At 31.3% G+C, this 20,283-nt stretch overlaps 3 protein-coding genes across 3 annotated transcripts; 2 read left to right on the top strand and 1 right to left on the bottom strand.

Annotated features, from left to right (window-relative positions):
• On the top strand, positions 3,260–8,277 carry LOC109326791 (F-box protein 7-like). The gene is made up of 11 exons (XM_019559596.1): positions 3,260–3,393; positions 3,708–3,794; positions 3,882–3,994; positions 4,521–4,637; positions 4,720–4,816; positions 5,118–5,191; positions 6,247–6,300; positions 6,387–6,488; positions 6,672–6,730; positions 7,159–7,369; positions 7,969–8,277. The coding sequence occupies exons 1-11, from the start codon at positions 3,378–3,380 to the stop codon at positions 8,026–8,028; spliced, it is 990 nt and encodes a 329-aa protein (XP_019415141.1). The 5' UTR covers positions 3,260–3,377; the 3' UTR covers positions 8,029–8,277.
• Positions 9,922–12,539, bottom strand: LOC109326792 (acetyltransferase At1g77540-like). Its single transcript, XM_019559597.1, has 2 exons — positions 12,114–12,539; positions 9,922–10,283 (listed from the first exon to the last, which is right to left on the bottom strand). Exons 1-2 carry the CDS (start codon positions 12,525–12,527, stop codon positions 10,212–10,214), a joined length of 486 nt encoding a protein of 161 aa, XP_019415142.1. The 5' UTR covers positions 12,528–12,539; the 3' UTR covers positions 9,922–10,211.
• LOC109327187 (BTB/POZ domain-containing protein At1g21780-like) lies at positions 15,329–18,689 on the top strand. Its single transcript, XM_019560256.1, has 4 exons — positions 15,329–15,696; positions 15,801–15,946; positions 17,381–17,496; positions 17,896–18,689. Exons 1-4 carry the CDS (start codon positions 15,584–15,586, stop codon positions 18,499–18,501), a joined length of 981 nt encoding a protein of 326 aa, XP_019415801.1. The 5' UTR covers positions 15,329–15,583; the 3' UTR covers positions 18,502–18,689.

Here is a 20,283-nt window from a genome sequence, read left to right as displayed (position 1 = left end):
AATTAATATAAAGAAAAGATAATCATAGTTTTCAAATAATAAATGAATTACTAAGATTTTTATGAAATATCATAGGATCCCTAAGGTAATAGAGGTACAGAAAAACAATTCCAGACATTTTATGTTTCATTAATTGTATTTTTGATTGAAAAATATTTAAGTTAAAAATTTAATAATTGAATATTTGTATGACTAATAATAGATAGTAGTAAATGAAATAGTACACTAGTTTAGAATAGAAGATTTCAGCCCAACTGTATACAAAAGTGAAACCCCTAATAAATATACAGTGTTTAGATAATCCCATAGGATATGGACCAATCATAATTATCTACAAAATGTCATCAAAGTATTGATCTTGAAATACTTAATTTTTCGCTATGGTTGTCGAGTATTAACATTTAAACGTAGTAGAGACTAGAGAGTTCGTGTGATTTGACCACCTCTCATTCACGTAAAAGAATGGCAAGTCATATTTGATCTCACGTCATCTTAATAATAATAATAATTTGAATTTATACATTGTGCATATTCATACCTAATTATTGTTAATTCCTCAAATGAATTTATCGAAATAATGATAAATGAGGTAAATATTATATATAAATCTTCAAAATTATAATACATAGATATTATATTCTTTAATATACATGTAAAGATTTAAGAAATAAAATCAATCATAATTAAATATAAGAAACAAGAAAAAATGTATACATATTCTATACATTGTCATTACATCACACATCATTCATATTTAATAATAAGTAATATGTACTAGATTCAAAATATGTAACCAAGAAGTGTTTAGTATAACATAAATTTGCTCAAAAAAATATATGCCTCCATAGTGAATTTTTTTTATATACCGTCAGTTATTATCTATCATTTACTTTTTATTATTATTGACTATTTAAAAAAGTAATACAAATAAATAGATAATAATATTATAATTATATATAAACTTTTATATAAATCTTAATCTCTTCACCAATATGTCTACTAGATGAACAAAGAAAACAAAACTACCAAAAAGCTACATAAATGTATGTAGACGCAATTAGCTTACTATTAATTTGCATTGTCATGAAAAAATTTCAATTGTTTTTCTGTATTAAAACAGGTGCATGTTTAGCTTCCAAATATCTAAATATTCACAATTTATTTACATCAAAATACCTAAATATTTTTAGTAAAATTATATAATTATTTATAATTTAAAATATATGTTAACTATCATTCATATGTTAATTATCATTTATTTAAATTTTTAGTAAAGTATATATCTATATCTATACTTCTATACTAATTATAAAGCAAAAACATAAAATAACTAACTATTCATGATGTAATTTATAGTTTGCTATTTTACCCTCACTATTTTCTATTTTCTACCAAAAAACTATATACACAATGTTCCATTCATTCACATTATTACTTAGTTTTCAAAAACTATCATATTTATTACTTTTTAACCGCATATTTTTAGAACATTTTAAAGCCTCCCATTTGAATTAATTTAAAAAAAACTGCATGTTAGTTAGTTTTTCAAAAACTACAACGTTCAAAGAAATTGTTGCCTAAATTATATAATTTGCAAGAATAACACATCTTTAGTTATTGTTCTTTCCACTACATTATTTTAGGATGGTATTTCTAAAAAGACAAAGCAATGCACCAAAGGTGCTACAAAAATATAATGTTACCCACTACTATCATTTCCCATTTTTATTCTCCATTATTTTCCTCTTCCAATTTTCAGGTATTTCTTTTTTCTTTCAAAGAAGAGACTTAACAATAACTACATTTCATGGTAATACAATATATTTCATGAATGTATCAATAAATAAATATTCGTCATTCTCTTTAATTTTGTACTTTATGTTAATGAAGTTATGTTGTTAGATTGGTTAATTGTTAAAATGTGTTGTTCATTCAGGAAGTGGAGTTGTTGGAATAATACTCCTTGAATCAAAAGAGAATGATGTTTCAATCAACACAGATGATGCATTCGCATTCCACTTTAGTGTTGCAATTGTTGGTATAACAAAGAAAATATTGAATTAGTTTTTTTGTTGTTGGGGGCCACTTCAAAAGCTCACAAGTTCGGTGAGTCAACTGACTTTTTTATAATTGCTTCCAATGGAATCTTTACTCACCCACATTGATGTTAATTAGAAATTTGCAATCTTTACTAGCTTAATTGCTACTTAATTTATCTACATTTAAGAGTGGTAAATTTTATAATTTCATCTTATCGAATGATATTTATTATTTTATTTTTTAATATAACTCTTACATGCTTACTATTAAATAATAGAATTGAATAATTACCTCAATCAAACATGTTCAACTCCAAATTATAATATCTAACATAAATTATTATATTTGATATTTATAGCATATAAATTATACATTGTAAACAATAGGAGAGCGGGTTGACAGACACGAGAGTGTCTGTCAACACGCTAGCATTCATAATGTAAATATTTTTTTACAATTAAGCGAATAGTGTATGATACTCTGATAGTGTATGTTCCATAAAACTTAAAAGTGTAGTACTAATCACAAAGACAACAAAAGTGAAAGAAAATATTTGAGTAAATTACATAGAGTTTTAGTGAAATTACATAAACCACCCCTCACTTTTCTAAACTTACACAAACCTCTCATAGTTTTGTACTTTCACTATACTTTCATTATATTACCCCTGTATAATAAATAAGTGTAATTTTTTAAACAAAAAATGTGATAAATATAATTAAGTTAAACAAAACATGATATATTGTGTAGACAAGTCTAAATAATATACAAATCAATGTATCTTTATTATTTTTGGTTCGTTACACTACATTATAAGAGGGATTTAAACAATATTTCTTTATAATTGTTGATGCATTTTGTAACAAAAATTTTTTTGTTTAACTTAATTGCATTTATCACATTTTTTGTTTAAAAAATTACACTTATTTATTATATAGGGGTACTCAGTGTAATGAAAGTACAAAACTATGAGAGATTTGTGTAAATTTAGAAAAGTGAGGGTGGTTTGTGTAATTTCACTAAAACTCAGGGGTGTCAGTATAATTTACTCAAAATATATTTTACCAAAAAGCTAAATAAATGTATGTGGACGCAATTAGCTTATTATTAATTTTTATTCTAAAAAGAATGCAATTGTTTTTTTGGTATTAAAAGAGTTGCACTTTTAGCTTTGAAGTTTCAACCATCAGATGTTCAGGGCTATCCAATGTCCTTGATTGGGTCACTTGATACGTCACCGTTTCAAGAGGGTCGGTTTTGTTAATGCAAACTATCAATTTTCTGATTCATTTCCATTCTCAATTTGCTTCACAAATTCGTGAACTTTTCATGTTCCCATGGCCTCAGCTTCAGGTATACTTCAATTTCATCTATATATCACTCCTTATTCCTTGTTCTTCATTTTGATTTTGAATTTGGCATTACCTATTCCCATTTGATTGATTATTCATATTATCAAAAAAATTAACATTATGTATCCTTGGTAGTTGGTAACTGTGAATTTCAATAAATTTGATATGGATTTTGGATAAGATCAGCTCAATATGCATGTAAAGGTCATTTTCATGTTTGGATATTTGTTTTCTGTGAAGGAGAAGGTAAATTAACATTGTTGTTATGCGTGGAAAGTGCAAAGGTTTAAGTGTATGTTCATATTTTTTTTGCAGATTTTGCGTTAGCAGTTCCTTCTGAACTCGAATCAGTTTTGAGGTTGAAGACTGTTGAGTACTTTGTTACAAGGAGGCCATGGCTTGGTAAGTTTTATGCTTCTAGGAATGGATAGTTATTTGATATCTTTATTTCGCAGTTTTACGAATGTTTGTATCTGTTTTATATTTCAGATCTTTATGGAGTTAATGTGAGACCTGTTGCACCGTTTGGGAGTGCAAGTAGAAAGCCTTATGTGGATTCTGCACTTATACATCGTTGCTTACCGGATGAGCTGCTCTTTGAGGTATTTCTCATGAAGATGTCAGAACAAGAACATATGGGTCCTATTTTGCGTTTGATGTATTATGATATAAAACATAACAGGAGAAAACAGAAGAAAGACTGAAAAAACAGTACATTTTGATTTTACTGTTACGAAGAACATTTTTCTGTCATGTTCCATCCTGTTTTGTTTGTGATCCAAATCTCTACCTAGATAGAGAGATAAAATGGGAATTGCATTGTGTGAGACTAGTTACCATGTGTTGTATGCTACTTTCATTCAGTCAAATGTGATCTAAGTAGTTGATGTGGGAATGTCTGGCTTTGGCCATTGCATGATAATGTTTTAGAACTCAGTTTAAAGGATATTTTATCCCAAAAAAAGGACTAATGCTTAATGAAAGTTAACAAGTATTTTATCCCTATACTGGAGATATAAGAGGTTATTTGGAAAAAAATCAGATGAGGGGAAATTCATCTGTAGAAAGGTCTATAGTTGTATACAAGAACAGACTCTGAGCAAGGTATATAATGAATATATTTTATAGGTCTTTGCTCGAATGACTTCATATGACATGGGTAGAGCATCTTGTGTATGTCGAAAATGGAAGTACACAATTCGCAACCCTGTATTTTGGCGCAATGCATGCTTGAAGGCTTGGCAGGTAATTTCAGCAGATATTTTGAATATGGAGGTTTTACCGCATATAAATCAAAATTTCTGATTATGGAGCTTCTTTTATGAAGGTCTCTGGAGTGGTAGAAAACTATAAGATCCTTCAATCAAAATATGATGGCTCATGGCGGAAAATGTGGCTCTTACGACCAAGGTTGCGAACTGATGGTAAGAGCAGCTATCTCTTGTTCCATCACCTCATTCCATGCTCTTAAATGGCAACATATTATGGTTCACTTTATTTATTCTAATTTAGATAAGTTCTGTATGAAAATGTATCATATTTAAAGGCAGTGTTTCATTTTGGTTATATGACCCTCCCTCCCTCCACCCAAAAAAGACTAAAAATACTTCATATAGAAGTAACTGTAATGTCAAGCTGAAAAGAGATGCATGCATTTTTCTATGCCTTTTCTGTTCTACTTCTTTTGGCTTGGTTCCCTTATCTTATTATGCTCCCACATTTCAGGTCTTTATGTGAGCAGAAATACCTACATTCGAGTGGGAGTTGCTGAGTGGAAAATCACTAATCCCGTTCATGTGGTATGAATTTATATATATTACTGTTGTTAGGCAATAGACATCCTCTTTTTTTCTTTTAGTATTCTGTGTGGGCTTGCCATTAAGTAGTGTCACTTGCTGGGCAATCCTATATTTTGTCCGTTAAGATTTCAAGAATTACATGGCAGATATGCTGCATTGTCATCCAAATTCAAGCAGAAATCATCAATTTCCTTCTTTTAGCTACTGGTGGTGGTTGGTAGAGATATGATCATTCACATAAATCATATAGTTGTAGCTTGTTGCTTCGAGATTTTGTGCTGTTTCATTTAACCGTCTCTTTAAATAGATCTGGGAGTTGAGACAAACTGTGGGGCCAGCCCATCAATGTCATAAATTAAAGGTAAAAAACTAAAGGAAAACAAGGAACATATGTGAAGGCTAACCGTGCAGAAGCAACCTTCAACAGAGACTTTAAAATGGTTTTCATGCAACCAATAGTGCGTGAATAGAGACGTGCATAGATATCATTTATGGAAAGAGTAAAATAATGCACTTGATTGAATTCCAAGACTATAGGGGGCAGGAAATACGTTAGGGAAAATTTGGTTAGTTGTTACTTTAGCCATATTGAATTTTAGTATTTGAATGAGAGGCTTCTCCTTGTAAACTGTCCCAATTGTTGGGGTAGAGTGGTCAGAATATTGTAATATTCTTGATTTAGTGGATTGCTTTTGGATTTCGTCCTGTTTTCCTTAAACCTTGGAGGGTCTTCCATGTAAGATTTGTTTCCCCCCTCCCTCACTAGTGTGTTTTTCACATTTATTTATGTGAAATCGAGGTTGATTGATTTGGATATACCAGATGCTATATGGCGCCATTCTTTAATTATATTGTTTTTCCCGCAACAAGCAGTACATCTAATAATTTTCTGTGAACCCACTTAAAGTTGTTTAAGAAATAAGAATGCAGGCTTTATATTCATTTGTCCTATAATTTCAGTATGTGAATAATGGCTTTTTAATAGCTAGTTTTATTTAGTATGTCATTTATTCAATTTGTTTTTTTTATATATAATTTTGATATGTATTCTGCAGGTTTGTTATTTCCGGTACTTGAGATTTTTCCCTTCTGGGCGATTGCTTTACAAGGTTGTAATTCTTTGTTGTATGAATTCATTTAAAATATATTTTCTCTTGCATCTGACTGTATGATATGTTAATTGTGTTATCTCTAGAATTCTTCTCAAAAGGTCAAGGACGTGGTTAAGTGTATGAACTTTCGATCATCTAAAACAGACTCTGTTTTTGGTGGTAACTACACATTGTCAGATGACAAGGTTAAGTTGTAATTTTTTGTCAAATTATACAATTGAATTCTTCTCTGCCTCCTTATATGCTCTTCAATTTTCATTAGTTTTAAGATCTTAGTAGACATTTTCTTCCAAGGAAAAGCTATTGTGTTTTATCTATATTTCTTTAAATGGATGTTGAGACATTTGCATTTCAAACTATCATTACAGGTTGAAGCTGCTGTCTTGTATCCAGGCTCACAACCTACTGTATTGAGGATACGCTTGAGGTATTTGATAAGTTTGCTTCCCTTCTCAACTCCAAATGATTGGTGGGGGAGCTAGAAAAATGAGATTTTCCTTTTTAGTAAGGAATATGAAGACATTATTCTTTATGTTTGTGACAACAGCAAAAAATATAATAAAATAGTACAGAATAAAGTTGTGAATGGATGAGAATGAGCAGAGGATAATTTGTTATATAGAAAGAAATCGTTATGCTAGTTGATATCCACCTACTATCGGCGAGGCTTCTTGTAATGCTTGAACCATGGGCAAAAAAGCTTTTTATTTTTTAATCAATTTTCCCAAACATATTTGATTTATCCCAAAACAGCTTTTACCCCCTAAAAAGAGCAGTTTTGAAGGGGAGAAATCATTCCAAAATTAGTGCTAAGCATAAAGTTTGACTTCACTTTTGCATCTACTTGTTTTATAGGTTAAGAGGAACAACTACAGGGGCTAACAATAGGATGGATTTGGTCTCACTTGTCACTAGTGGTGTAGACAGTAGCGAGGCTAGTGCATACGAAGATGACATTCTTGGAGTTGTTGAAGGATGGCAGGATGATGAAACCCACAACCCAGATGTACCAGCAGTTTCACATAAGAGGGGCATGACTCCCTTTGTCTTTGTTCCATTTGGAGAGGTATATTTTTTGTCTCACTTGTGGTTTTTCTAGTGACTTTCAGACTTGAGCAACTAGTATTACATCTAGGTGCTTGTTTTTGCCTTAGATATTGTCTTAAATCAATTGTTTGTAAATCAGTATCCGAAGTAAAAATGTTTCTCTTAACTGTAGGTTTTGCTATTTCTTTTAAGGGGTAATTTGATATATTTAATATCATGTTTTATTAAAGTCCATTAGCTTCTATTTTAGCCAATCAAGTAGAGATCATGCTTGTTGTAGTTATTAAAATTGAAGTTTTTGTTGTAGTTATTAAAATAGATCAACATGCGGTAAGAATATCCATTAGTTACCAACATATATATGTGATGGATCAATGTTACTTATACCTACAAACATGAAGTTGGAAGTTGGTCAGTGATATAAGGTCTTATCATATCCAATGGACCCCAGTTATCATATAAGGCCAAAGGTCAAGGTTCGATCCTTAAGAGTAACACTTGTTGGAATGGTCAATTATGAAAGGCTAAAAATAATTATTAAAAGAAGAGATTCTAGGCTCTAATGGCACTTACTGTTTCTGAAATCTTATCCTCTGTAAATTTTTGTATTTTGTATAGGTGGAGACATCTGTTTTGAATCTTCCAGTGGAGAAAATGGATTATTATGTACCCGGTTGAATGATGCTTTCAAGCAGAACTAGTTCATTTGTAAATATTCCATAACGTTCCAATTTAAGGTTATTGGAATTTGTGCATTTATATATATGGATGGCAATGGGGTGATATCTTTGATTCTGGGTTCTTGTTGCGAAATTATATTTTTATTCTGTTTTATGCACTTCGGATTATGGAATCTTATCGATTATGAACACCTGTTTGTATATAAAATGAATAATAGTAAAGTGTTATACCATGGATTCAGTTATTGAGCTGTTGCCTTTATAATCATAACATTATTTATTTGAGAATTTAAGAAAGTTACACAGAAATTGGCTCACAAGTCACAAGATTTATAGTTATTCATTGGGCAGTGATCACAGTTTTGATTGGTTTGGTAACTATAGAAGGGTCTGTTTAATAATAAAAAAAAGAATTAGAAAGTAGGAATGAAAGAAATCATGGAGTTGGAGGCCTAGAGTGAACTTATATAAATGGAAGGAGAGGGTGCACTCATATATTATGAGGCTTGGTTTAATTATATTTGACAATTATATTGCTTTCTAAATTACATTAACTCCTTCAAGTTTCATAAGGTATTATAACCTTGGAATTGCACTTTATCAGATGAATAAATTAGTTAAGAATGAGAGGGAAAGATTGCTTAATATGCACGATTAATGATAATCTATTGGTTTCAATATTTAAACCTTCAAAATCTATATCATGTTTCTGTTGGATTTCTAACTTTTATAATGAAAATGAATATATATTTTTGGTGTAAAATATATTTTGCCTGTTTTGCATACGAAAAGTTATTATACCTGAACTCGATTGTATGAGAACATCGTTTATTGAAAAAATTAATCTCAATTGTTGCCTGACATAATCTTCAACTTTAAAAACATGGATGGGGATCACCTATTCCATTTGGTGTCCTCATCCAATCAAAAAATTTTATATGATTAAAAGTAAAATTTATAATAACATAAATTAATATTTGTATGCTATTCTATGATATTTCATTGACTTGGTACATGAGGATAAAAATTTTTTGGGACAAATGATACAAATGAAATGAGCAGCAGATTGTTACCCAAACATGAGAAAAAACAGAAAACTTTAATTTGAGTACATTGTACAATATAAATAAACTATATAATGATTAATGAGATCCATTCTGTTGGGCTATTCATCGTACTCTACATTTTTTAGTCCCCTTCGATTTCACATACAACTTCAAACCAATGAGTTTTGTCTCTGATACACAAGGCTCCCATGATAACTAAATTATTTAGCAACTTGGTACAATTTGTTATCATAGAAGTTATTTCTCACCAGTTCATTTTCATATTTCATAGTGTGAATATTGCCTTCTAGAGGCTTCCTTTCCTTATAAATCAACCTATTACCCTTTTACTACAAAAGCTCACATAAGAATGGTATTTAACATTCCTATTAGGTTCCTAAAGAATAATAGTTGGGGTTAAACATTGAGAATAAAATATCTCCTAATATAAAGAGATAAGTTATATCCTCTGACTACTAAAATCATGACATATATCAAAATCATTTTCTATAAAAATATTTTTAAAAACTAAATAAAATAGTACACATATCATATTTTTACTAGCTGAAGGAGATAAGTTATCTCCTGATATGAAGATATATTTTATTCTCTTAAATATATTAGTTATTTTTTTATTCTTTACATGTTTAGTGAGGTGTTAGATGATAGATGATATAAATGTGAAGTCTCCACAACACTGGCTAGGCTTTAGAGACACACTGCTATCTAACATCTTGCAATACATGTGAGGACTAACTAATTGAGAGTTTGAAACCCACACTCCATTCATATTTACCACAAATGTCATATAATTGAAAGTTTGAAACCCATATAATCAGTAGTAATGACAAATCCCAAATTATCTGAAAATTCAAACTCTTCCTAGGTTTGTTTCAACCCATGTGTGCTGAGAAATTTTTTCAATAATTCCCTTATGAGTAGAAGGTTTTGCTCACCAACAGAGGGTGAGTAACTGTGTATTTGAGGGTACAACTTCACAAACTTATCATATGTAATACAAAGATAAAAATAGAATTCACCATTGGAAGCAACTTTTGAATAGCAAAGGCATTCAATGTCAAATGCGAGATAAAAATAATTATTTAACTCGAACTAGACCAGATGCCTAGTGAATTTAGATATTGGATTGACCACCCCCGGTGTACAAGACAGAGTTCCAAGATGGATTGCGCGGAATAAATGTGTCCTGCCAACAACAGATATAAACAAAAATATGAGGTTATGAGATTGTTAAAAGTAAAATAACAGTCCAATGTTGAAAGAAAAAATAGTAAAGAATGTAAGAGCGCATTGCAAAAGGTTGTTGATGATGTTAAAACTGGGATGTCTTGGAAGTTAGTTGTATTGAACTTTATTGTTTAACAATAACATCTTTGCAACTGATAGATTTTTGAAATGAATGTGTACGCGACTATTACAGAGTTAAGACAAAAAAGTGGTTAACACAAACCTGCAGAGAATTATTGTGTTTTGTACCTTAGGTGACAAGTGTTCATATTTCATATTGAGCATGTAGTTAAGCCTAAATCCTTCCTTTGTTTGAATAAATGTTTTTCATTTACTTTGCTTTGAATGCCTTCTTAACTTTCACAAATGACATGAAGATGAAGGTCAAGGAACTTTGAAGTTAATCCTTAGATATTTTTAAATTTGAGAAATAAAACTTACCATTAAATTTTCAGGGATTTCAATAATCACCACCACTAAGCTATTAGTTGCTTAAGTGGCCTAAGATTTCTAAGTAAATCAACTGCAAGGTAGTACATGGAATCTGAGCAGATCATAAAACACAAATTCAGTAGTTCAATGTCAACAACAACTATGTCTCCCTGGGGCTAAATTTGGCCGAATGAAGCTTGGCTCTTGCAAAACAATTCATATCTTACAACAACAACCAAACTTTTATCCCTGTAGGTGGGGTCGGCAATTCATATCTTACAGGAGTTAAGTTTATAGTTTTTTGATAATGAGGCTCATAATTGATATTGTTTCTACTATGGCATACAACTTAGACAAGCATTTATGTTAGCTTGCCCAGATTGAGCAAAAGGCATCATGCAATGGGCCTATATTGAAAACATAGATTCTGATTCAGTCACATTTAGCATCAGTCAGAGAGCATTTTTTCTACGAGTCTAGCTCAACTAAAAGGCAAAGAAGACTAACCTATGAAAAGAAAAATCCTACCATTATATTTTGGGTTCTTACGAGAGCAATGGCAATCGGAGAAATTGTGAAAATTCACAATAGCACAAGGCAATAACTGAGTTGCAGATAATAATTGGTTACTAGTCTGCTCTTTACAATGGCTTATTAGTTAAGAAATTACAAGGTATAAATGCATCAACAACAAAGAAATGAAAAATGACAATTATATTTGGAAAAGGCTCCTCTAAAGTGTGAGTTTCTCCCTGAACACATAAAATATCTGTGTTCACTGTTAATTTGACAAAGTGCATAGAGATCTAAACTCAGTAATCTTAATCCAAGGGTGAACACACCTTTACCTACTTACTTTAAAAACAACCTCACTTCAAGGAGTTTTATCCATTATATCTATAGTGTCATCATGAGGTCACGGATCGGAATCTTAGAAACAGTCACTTCACTTGTAGAGGTAAGACTACTAGGTACATCTACTATACCAGACAACCCCAGTAAGCGGAGCCTCATGCAGTGGGCGGCCTTTTTTTATCACGAATCATTATTGTACTGAGATAAAACCTGCTTATTAAATATCTCGCAGAATTCACAATCAACATAAGCAAAACCAAAATCATAGGCCATAACGACAGGGAAAAAATTGTATTTTGAATTCAGATTTGGGGAAAAACACAAAAAAGTTGTCCAATTTTGCAAGAGCTCCTAAACCCATTTCTATTATTTATTCTTTTAGTAAAACTAAAATCAAGTAATTAAAAAAGAGACCCAAATTACATAAAATCACATAAGACATAGCAAAAATATAAAAAACCCAAAAATTAAAAAAAAATGTAAAGGGTTGAAGAATACTAACAGAGATATAAGAACATGTGGGGATAACAAACAAGGAATGAGACTTGGCATGTTGAAAAGCAGCAACACAGAGATGATATGCTAAACCCAAACCTCTCTTTGAAGAAGGAACAAAGGTGTGAAGCAAATCCATGACTTTACCATTTTGTCTTAGGACATATTCTACATAAGCTTCTTTGTCCTCTGTTTCAAACCTCTTATTCGATTCGTTCCATAGTATCAGAGGAACAACCTTAGCACCTTCATTTCCTTCTGATTTTGTTGCTGTTGTTGACATTTTCCTTGAACTGGTTATGCTGAATGGTGTAAATGTTCTTATTTGTGTTTTTTTGTGTTGTGACTTGTATGTTAAATAGTTTTGGGAATTGGTTTTTGAACAAAGACCAAAATATTGAAGCTTTAGATTTTGGGCCATAGTCGATTTGGAATTTGTTGCTTACTAATGGTCTATGTTCATCCCATACACAATAGTAGTCTTTTTAAACCGAGTGAAATCCTCTCTAGTATTGAATTCTCCACTGATAAATTATGAAATGATTTTATGAAATGCCATCATTTTAATTTAGTACTAAACTCTTTTATATTAGAAATGATCTGAATTCTTTTTAAATGTATTATTCAGATTTAGTATAATATATATATAATAAAAACATTAAATTATTTGCTCATTTGAGGGAATTTGTTTTTTTTTTTCTCAATAGATAAGTTTATCAAACAAAAAAAATTGATTCACATAAAAGATATTTGTTTAAAATGACATTTACACATTTATAAAATGAGTGAATATTCTTAATTAAAACAAAAAAAAAACTATATTTTCAATAAAGTGTAATATCAAAATAACCAAATATTTTTTAGTTTGAGTAGAGGTATGGTACTTGACTTTCGAAAGAAAATATTATTGTTTGTGAAGACTACTATACTCCATTACTTTTTCAAAGCAGAAAGGGAAGTTTATTTTTTCCATATTTATTTTAAGAAAAGGACAGGTGAAATAATCAATAAAAAATTTCCTTTGGGCTTTTATTAAAAATAGATTGATGTTCTGTCCATACGAGATTGGAACATCTTAGAAGTGTTTTCACTTAATTGCTACTAATATGTTACGCAAACTATTTTAAAGTGCAAGATTATGATTTAGTGGCCCAGATTTGATTATTATAAATGCATGATTACATGTTGTGTTTCCTCCAACTCTAGTAGCTAATTTAAAGATATATCAATACCAAAATAGGTGTGCAAAACCACTAGGCTTATGGTTGAGGCCTAGCACACCCAATATCATAAGTGATGCTTGTCACGTTAGGTGCAATTTCAATATATGAATTTATATGTTGCTTTGTAGTTATTAAATCTTCAAGATTATATGGCATAAAAGTGAAATGAGTTGATGGGCAGATTGGAATGGAAATCTGAAATCACTTGTTTCTGAGAGTGTTTTCACTCTTTCTTTGGGGTTAATCAAATATTATCATATAAATATAAAAGAAATTATTAAAAATAAAAATAAATATTTTGATTGATCTGAGATAGAAAATATATTATCATTAAAGAGAGGTGGTCTCTATTTTTCACAAGGCATGCTTAAATAGTGGACATTAGGGATGATAAAATAAGCTTTGTCTGACGGCCAGCCCGTCCAGATAGGTATTTTAAGCGGGTCGGACTGAGGGTTTTAACCCAAAAGCCCGTATTCAACCCGTTTGGAAGCCCATTTTTTAGACGGGTCATGGAGGGTCGGGACCAACATTAAGATTAAAGTTCATTTGCCTATCATGTTGTTCATTGCAATTAAGATTAAACTTGTACAATTTTAGCTTATGTTTAGATGTTATAAGTATGTAATTCTTCTTTCTCCTTGCAAAATGAACATTTAATATCTCATTATGTACTTATCTATGATCTTCACTCTTATCCGATTATTGTACTTGTTATCAGATAAAGGTAAAGTTTCACTGACAATTAGAGGTGTTTGAACCAAATTTAAACATTTAATTAATTAAAATGGAAAATTGGAAACTCAAATAGAACTACTAATTTTGATTCCTTTGGAAAATTAATAGAATTCTAATGGGTTTCAATTTATATTTTTAATATAGTCGAATTTAAAGTGAATTGAGTAATATATATACTTTATTGTGATTGATTTATAATATAATAGTTTTGATTCTTATACATTTTTTAAAACTTAGGAGTTAGAACTTTATTGTGAACTAGGAGTCTAAAAGTTTAGGACTATATTTGTTTATTGTTTAGAATTTATAAGTTTTGAACTAAGGCGACATAATATTATGAGATTGTGTCTTTTATTTGTGATTTTTTGTTTTAAAAGATATTTATGAGACACGTGAATTATTTATTTTTGTCTAAGAGCTTTAATGTGTGTTTTGAAAGAAAAAAGTGGGTCAGTCTGTCGGCCTGCCAGCCCTGCCAAATATGGATCGGACTAACATTTTGAGTCATTTTAACAGTAAGGGTCGGGTCAGCTCATATTCTAACGGGCCAAAGGTGTGTCAGGTCGTGCTGGCCCGTATTGCCACCCCTAGTGCACACTTCACAATCAAGTCTTCTTGCAACTTCCATTTAAAAAATAAAAGTCCACTTGCAACTTGCAAATCAGGTTTAATAACATATTAAAATAAAAGTTTTTGAAGGTAATGGAGAGAGGAGAATATTTCATAGCTATCTAAATGTAAGATTAACTTTTTTAATAGTTTGATGTTCAGGAAGAGTGACCAGAATCAATATATCATTAAAACATAGTTATCTCCTAATAAATTAAAATCTATATCATACACTAACACACCTTCTAAAGTGAGGTAGAGTTGAAAATATATCAATCCAAATCATTAAATATAACCAAATAATTCATATCATAATAACTGAATATACTCACGTTAGAAATTCATCCATATCAATATACTTTAGGCTCTGAAGTAAATAAAAAAAGGTGACATTTTGTTGGAATAGAAACGTCAAACACTAGGGTGTAATTGGTGTGTAACACTAACCGTGAGTGATGTACATCACTATTTTATTGTCTCATTTATATTTCCATCCAATAAAAAATAACATTTAATTAAAAAAATCATAAAATAGAAAGTTATTAATCATAAAAATAAAAAATAAATTTATTACAGTACCATATAATTGAGTGACTTTGAGACATGAACACATGAATTTTCTTTTTTTTCAGTCTCATGTGATCCTTGTTCATCTTTGAGAAGTGAAAAGTGAGGTATATTGACTACAAGATTCTACTAAGATTGTGTGTACTATATTATTACTACTACTCTTTCATCCATCAATAACAGTCTTGTTATTTGATATGAGGTAGAAGAGTAACATGAAGAAGCAACAAGGGAAAGTCAAAATGCTATAAACTCATTCCAACCTACCTTTACCTTTTACCTCGATCATCTATTTCTTTTGTTATATTTGATTTCTCATCATCACTCTTCAGGGAGACCCATGTCAGATTCAAGAGTAGACACGATTGCAAGATTAGCCCAATGGAAAATCGACAACTTTGGACCTTGTTCCTACAAAAAATCTGACCCTTTTAAGGTTGGAATCTGGAACTGGTATGTTTTTATTTATGTTCATTCTCTATCATTTTTTTATGTATTTTGATTCTTCAATAATTATTATTGTTGTTATCTTTGTCCTGCATCTACTTGTTTTTTAGGTACTTATCTATAGAGAGGAATAGGTACCTTTACATACATCTTTTTCCAGAACCTTGTCGTGTTTCTAAGGAAAACCCACCTGTTGCTAAGTTCATTCTTCGAGTCTCCAATGCTTCATCTTCACGCAAGTTTAGTGTTTCTCCTGGTATAACTTATTACTCTTTATCATCTTACATATTTGTGAAAATGGTTGCAAGTGATAAACTTTTTTATGCACAATTTATTTAGTATCCGGAAACAGTCTCCTCGCTTGCAGACAAGGGTTGCGTACATCTACCCTCCTCATATTCCGCAAAGTCGGAGCATTGTGAACTGGACCGCCCTTTTTTAATTTTTTTGGTGTGGTCGATGGTGCTTTACTCGTGGAATGAGGGTTTGGGATTTCATTATGTAATTGTATGATCAAAAGTTTTCAATTATCTGGGAATGAAAGAGCTTGTGAAAATTACTTGAATGAACATTGGCTAATACATAAGTTTAGCAAAATTAATTACTTTATTAATCATCACTGTTTGCCTGCTTACTATTAGGGAATACTTCCCATAGGGCTCCAAAGGAGACTAGTGATTGGGAAATGGGTTAATCGCTAAAGTGAACAAACAACTCTATCGGTGCAGGGGTTGCCGAACTAGGTAATTAAGACTGAAGAGTGGGTTATGCTGGAGAAAATACAAGGGAATGGACTAATAACTTGATAATTAGTCATCATAAAAGTAAGGGACTGGCAGAATTTACAAGAAGAGTTCATAATTTAGCTTAGATCTTTACAAACTGAATATTTATTGGCCTTGTTTCAAGGCGATCCCCATTTTTAGATTTGTGTTGTGATGTTTCAATTTCCATTTCAAACAAAAATGATGAACATGAGCATTCTAAAGTGAGCTGGGAAGGTAAATAATGATCATGCTTTGAAGCAACAATGGTGTATTAGGATGCTTCTGTGAATAAAGTTTCTAATCTTGGTATTCTGGTTTTACAATTTTGATAAGTTTCAATTAACTTGAGCATTTTTAACACATTTAACCCAACGTATAACTGCTTTAATGTTAATGACCTCTTATGCCGAAGGCTTGATGGCATTATTGCATGACAAATTGTTGGCCTGCACATTTAATTGAATATATGGGTAGTACATAGCAGTTATTAGGAAAAAGCTAAAAAAATTATAAGAACTTACATAACGAGAAACAGAGAGCCGAAATTGTGAGAAAAGTACTGCAGCGAAAAAATATCCTTATTCTCTTTAGTTAGTTTTCACATGTTCTTGTTCTTACTCTTATTGCAAATTGGGCTTTGGTATTCTCAAGACTGTTTTATATCAATCCAGCTTTGAACCTTAAATGCAAGTTAGTAACCCAAGTTTGAAATTTTCTTCCTGGAGTTCTGAACCAGCTCTGACTTGGCTTCGTTAGCATCTTCTGTCTTCTTTACCCAATAAGAAATACGGATAATTTTATATTTAAACTCAAAGTGGCATCCAAAAAGTTAGAAAGTGCAAATACCTATAGCAGTTTCAAGATCATGAAATGAAATGCTGATGAGGTTGTGCCTTCACTTTGTTTTGGTTGTAATGCCGCAGTTCAAGAAAAGGTGCTTAGGACATATGATGACTTTGCCTGGGCTGTTGATACTACATTTGTTGGCCGCATCATTATTGATGTTGAGTTTCTTGACCTGAAGATGTCCCCTCTGAATGTGAGTTCTTATACTTGATTTTTTTCCTTCTTTTTTCTAAGAAAAGTGCATCCACCTCTAATATCATTTTCTTCTTTTTTTGTGTGCAAATCATCTCAGAGTTAATTAAATATAGTTATGTTGCAATGTGATCACTAGTGAATTAATCTATTGGGACATTAAATAAAGTTTAGGGATTAATTGAAAAGGTTTTAAAGTCTAGTGAGATGATTTGTGTAGAGTTCAAGCTTAAGGAGTTTATATACTCTTTTCCTTCATCTAATAAATGTACCTAAATGAAGTTGATTTGAGTTACTTGCTTAGCATGTTACTTTCTCTATAGACTTGAGTTCTCACCGGACCGTTGTAATATATTCAGATTGTTGCTGCTTAACCTTTGATCTCTTCTTTCGAACTCAGGGTGGAGAAGCTAGCTCTGTATGGCCATGTGATGGAAAACTGCAATCCATTGCAGAGCAAAGTACTCTCGGTTGCCTCTCCCGGATGCTAGACGAAGCTATACATGCAGACCTAACCATCATCACCGCAGATGGTAATTTGAGAGCTCACAAGGCAATTTTGTCTGCCAATTCTCCTGTGTTCCATAGCATGTGTCATCACGACCCGGATGAAAAAGAATCATCTACAATCCATATAAAAGATATGTCACCGGAATCCTGCATGGCTCTTCTAAGTTACTTGTATGGAACAATCAAACTAGAAGGTTTCTGGAAACACCGGCTCGCGTTACTTGGAGCAGCCAATAAATATGACATTGGCAGTCTCAAAGATGCGTGTGAGGAAAGCCTAATCGAAGATCTTAACTCGGGAAATGTTCTTGAGAGGCTAAATGAGGCTTGGCTTTATCAACTACAAAAGTTGAAGAAAGCATGCTTCACCTTTTTATTTGAATTCGGTAAGATATATGATGTTAGAGATGATATGAATAGCTTTTTTCAGCATGCAGATAGGGAGCTAATGCTGGAGATATTTCAGGAAGTTCTTACAATTTGGAAACCAATATAGGAACATGGAAGTGTTCATGACCCTTGAATCTAGTAAATAATAGATCATTGTGTTTAATCACTTTTTCTCAATTTCTATTTTTCAATGTACAACTATGATAAGGATTCCTGATACTAAAATGTCATTTGCCTTCAACAATCCAGTAAGTTAAAATGGCAAGTTAGAAGTAAATTATTCAGTAGTTTATAGTAGGGTTATTAACATTTCTAGTTGGTTATTCAAATGATCTTTAATTGATGATGGCCTAAAAATAATGGACCTTGGTTCACATGCAAACACTCTCTACCTCCAACATCTGTCAACCACCATGTACACCGGCGGTGCCGCTCACACCCACCATCCCCAAAACCCTGATAACCATCCCAAAACTATCATGACAGAGAGAACAGTCAAGTGTTTTCTTACTTGATAGGTGAAAGACTAAGCTTATGGGGTACTTTCAAGTGTTGAAGTTGGAATCCTTCTCAATAGTACTTTTTTTTTGTTAATATTGAATGATAAACATGACCAACATAATTTTTTAATATTTGACTAGTGGTTAGTATAATTTTCTCTTGGAGAATGATTAAGTAAAACTCATCAAAATATTGATTCAAATGTTTGAAGATATGATATTACATATAAAATTATGCAAATATCAGAGTATGATAAACCACTATTTATTCAACCAACACAAACTTATAATGATAGAACAACTTACATGAAATATATATAATCTTACATAAAAATGTTACTTGTATGAGTTTATTAATGAGATCTCCCCCGGCATTATACAGAGTGTAATATTTATGTATCGATGGTACAAAGGTTAGTGTATTACTCACCGTTCATTTGAATTACTTTTATTCAAGAGTCAATAATGATTGAAAATGAATGGTGGACAATACAATGATAATATAAAAAATTTACACTATTGGTGTGGACATCTTTTTCTCAAAATTATAGTGGAAGTGGGGTTTAAGAATCTTTCATGCTGACTTATATGGACATGCTAACAACTTGACAAAGAAGTGAGACTTATGTTAATGGTTACCAAATAGAAAAGCAACCCTCTTATATTGGTAACAAGTCAAACATCATTAGCTAGATAAGCATCAATATTCTAAGGTGAATTAAAAAAGTTTATGCTTTGTGCCATAAATCTACATAGATTTTTCTTCTTTTCAATTGAAGCATTTGTTGTTGTTGTGAATTTAAGCCCAACATGAGCAACCAGACATTGGGCTATGGAACTCATGTGAAGTGGTGTATCCACAAAATGTTCCCACAAGGTCATCATAGCAGCCTTATCAATATGTTGTAGTGTGTTAAAAATAATGATATTATATTTAATTTTATGATTCATCTTTCATGTAGACATCTCTAAATGTATCTACCACAATTTAAGTTTAAGTTTATTAGTGTTTCCAATATTTTTTGGTGTAAAGAAATCATATGTAATAATATCCCAAATATCTGAGTTTGTTGATGGGACAAGACCAATAAAATATGTCTTTCTAGTAATTGCAGTTTTCACCACTAAAGAATGGAGTTCTTAAAAAACAAAACAAAAACAAAATCGTGTTTGGAAACCATGATTTAAAAAAATTAAATGTGCTGTTAGCCATGAGTTTAGTTTCCCCCACAAAAATGTTGTAGTGGTTGGTTGCCATGAATTTCATAGTAATAAAACAAATATATATGATTAATAGAGATGACAATATAACTCGAACATGTGTTTATTTACCATAATTTAATAAGAAAAACCCACTACGACTGAATTTGAATTCAAGTTTTACTTGA

The sequence above is a fragment of the Lupinus angustifolius genome, chromosome LG14 (genome assembly GCF_001865875.1).
Source record: "Lupinus angustifolius cultivar Tanjil chromosome LG14, LupAngTanjil_v1.0, whole genome shotgun sequence".
Lineage (NCBI taxonomy): Eukaryota > Viridiplantae > Streptophyta > Magnoliopsida > Fabales > Fabaceae > Lupinus > Lupinus angustifolius.
This window is presented reverse-complemented; position numbering and strand designations above follow the sequence as displayed.

Excerpts from the sequence above, each read along its gene's own strand:
- LOC109326791 (XM_019559596.1), top strand. Across the intron at positions 6,301-6,386 it reads CTGGGCGATTGCTTTACAAG|AATTCTTCTCAAAAGGTCAA; the intron begins GTTGTAATTCTT and ends TGTTATCTCTAG. Across the intron at positions 6,489-6,671 it reads ACACATTGTCAGATGACAAG|GTTGAAGCTGCTGTCTTGTA; the intron begins GTTAAGTTGTAA and ends CTATCATTACAG.
- LOC109326792 (XM_019559597.1), bottom strand. The coding sequence starts at position 12,527 with ATGGCCCAAAATCTAAAGCTTCAATATTTTGGTCTTTGTTCAAAAACC. Across the intron at positions 10,284-12,113 it reads CCACATGTTCTTATATCTCT|GACACATTTATTCCGCGCAA; the intron begins GTTAGTATTCTT and ends TGTTGTTGGCAG.
- LOC109327187 (XM_019560256.1), top strand. The coding sequence starts at position 15,584 with ATGTCAGATTCAAGAGTAGACACGATTGCAAGATTAGCCCAATGGAAA. Across the intron at positions 15,697-15,800 it reads AAGGTTGGAATCTGGAACTG|GTACTTATCTATAGAGAGGA; the intron begins GTATGTTTTTAT and ends CTTGTTTTTTAG. Across the intron at positions 17,497-17,895 it reads TGAAGATGTCCCCTCTGAAT|GGTGGAGAAGCTAGCTCTGT; the intron begins GTGAGTTCTTAT and ends TTTCGAACTCAG.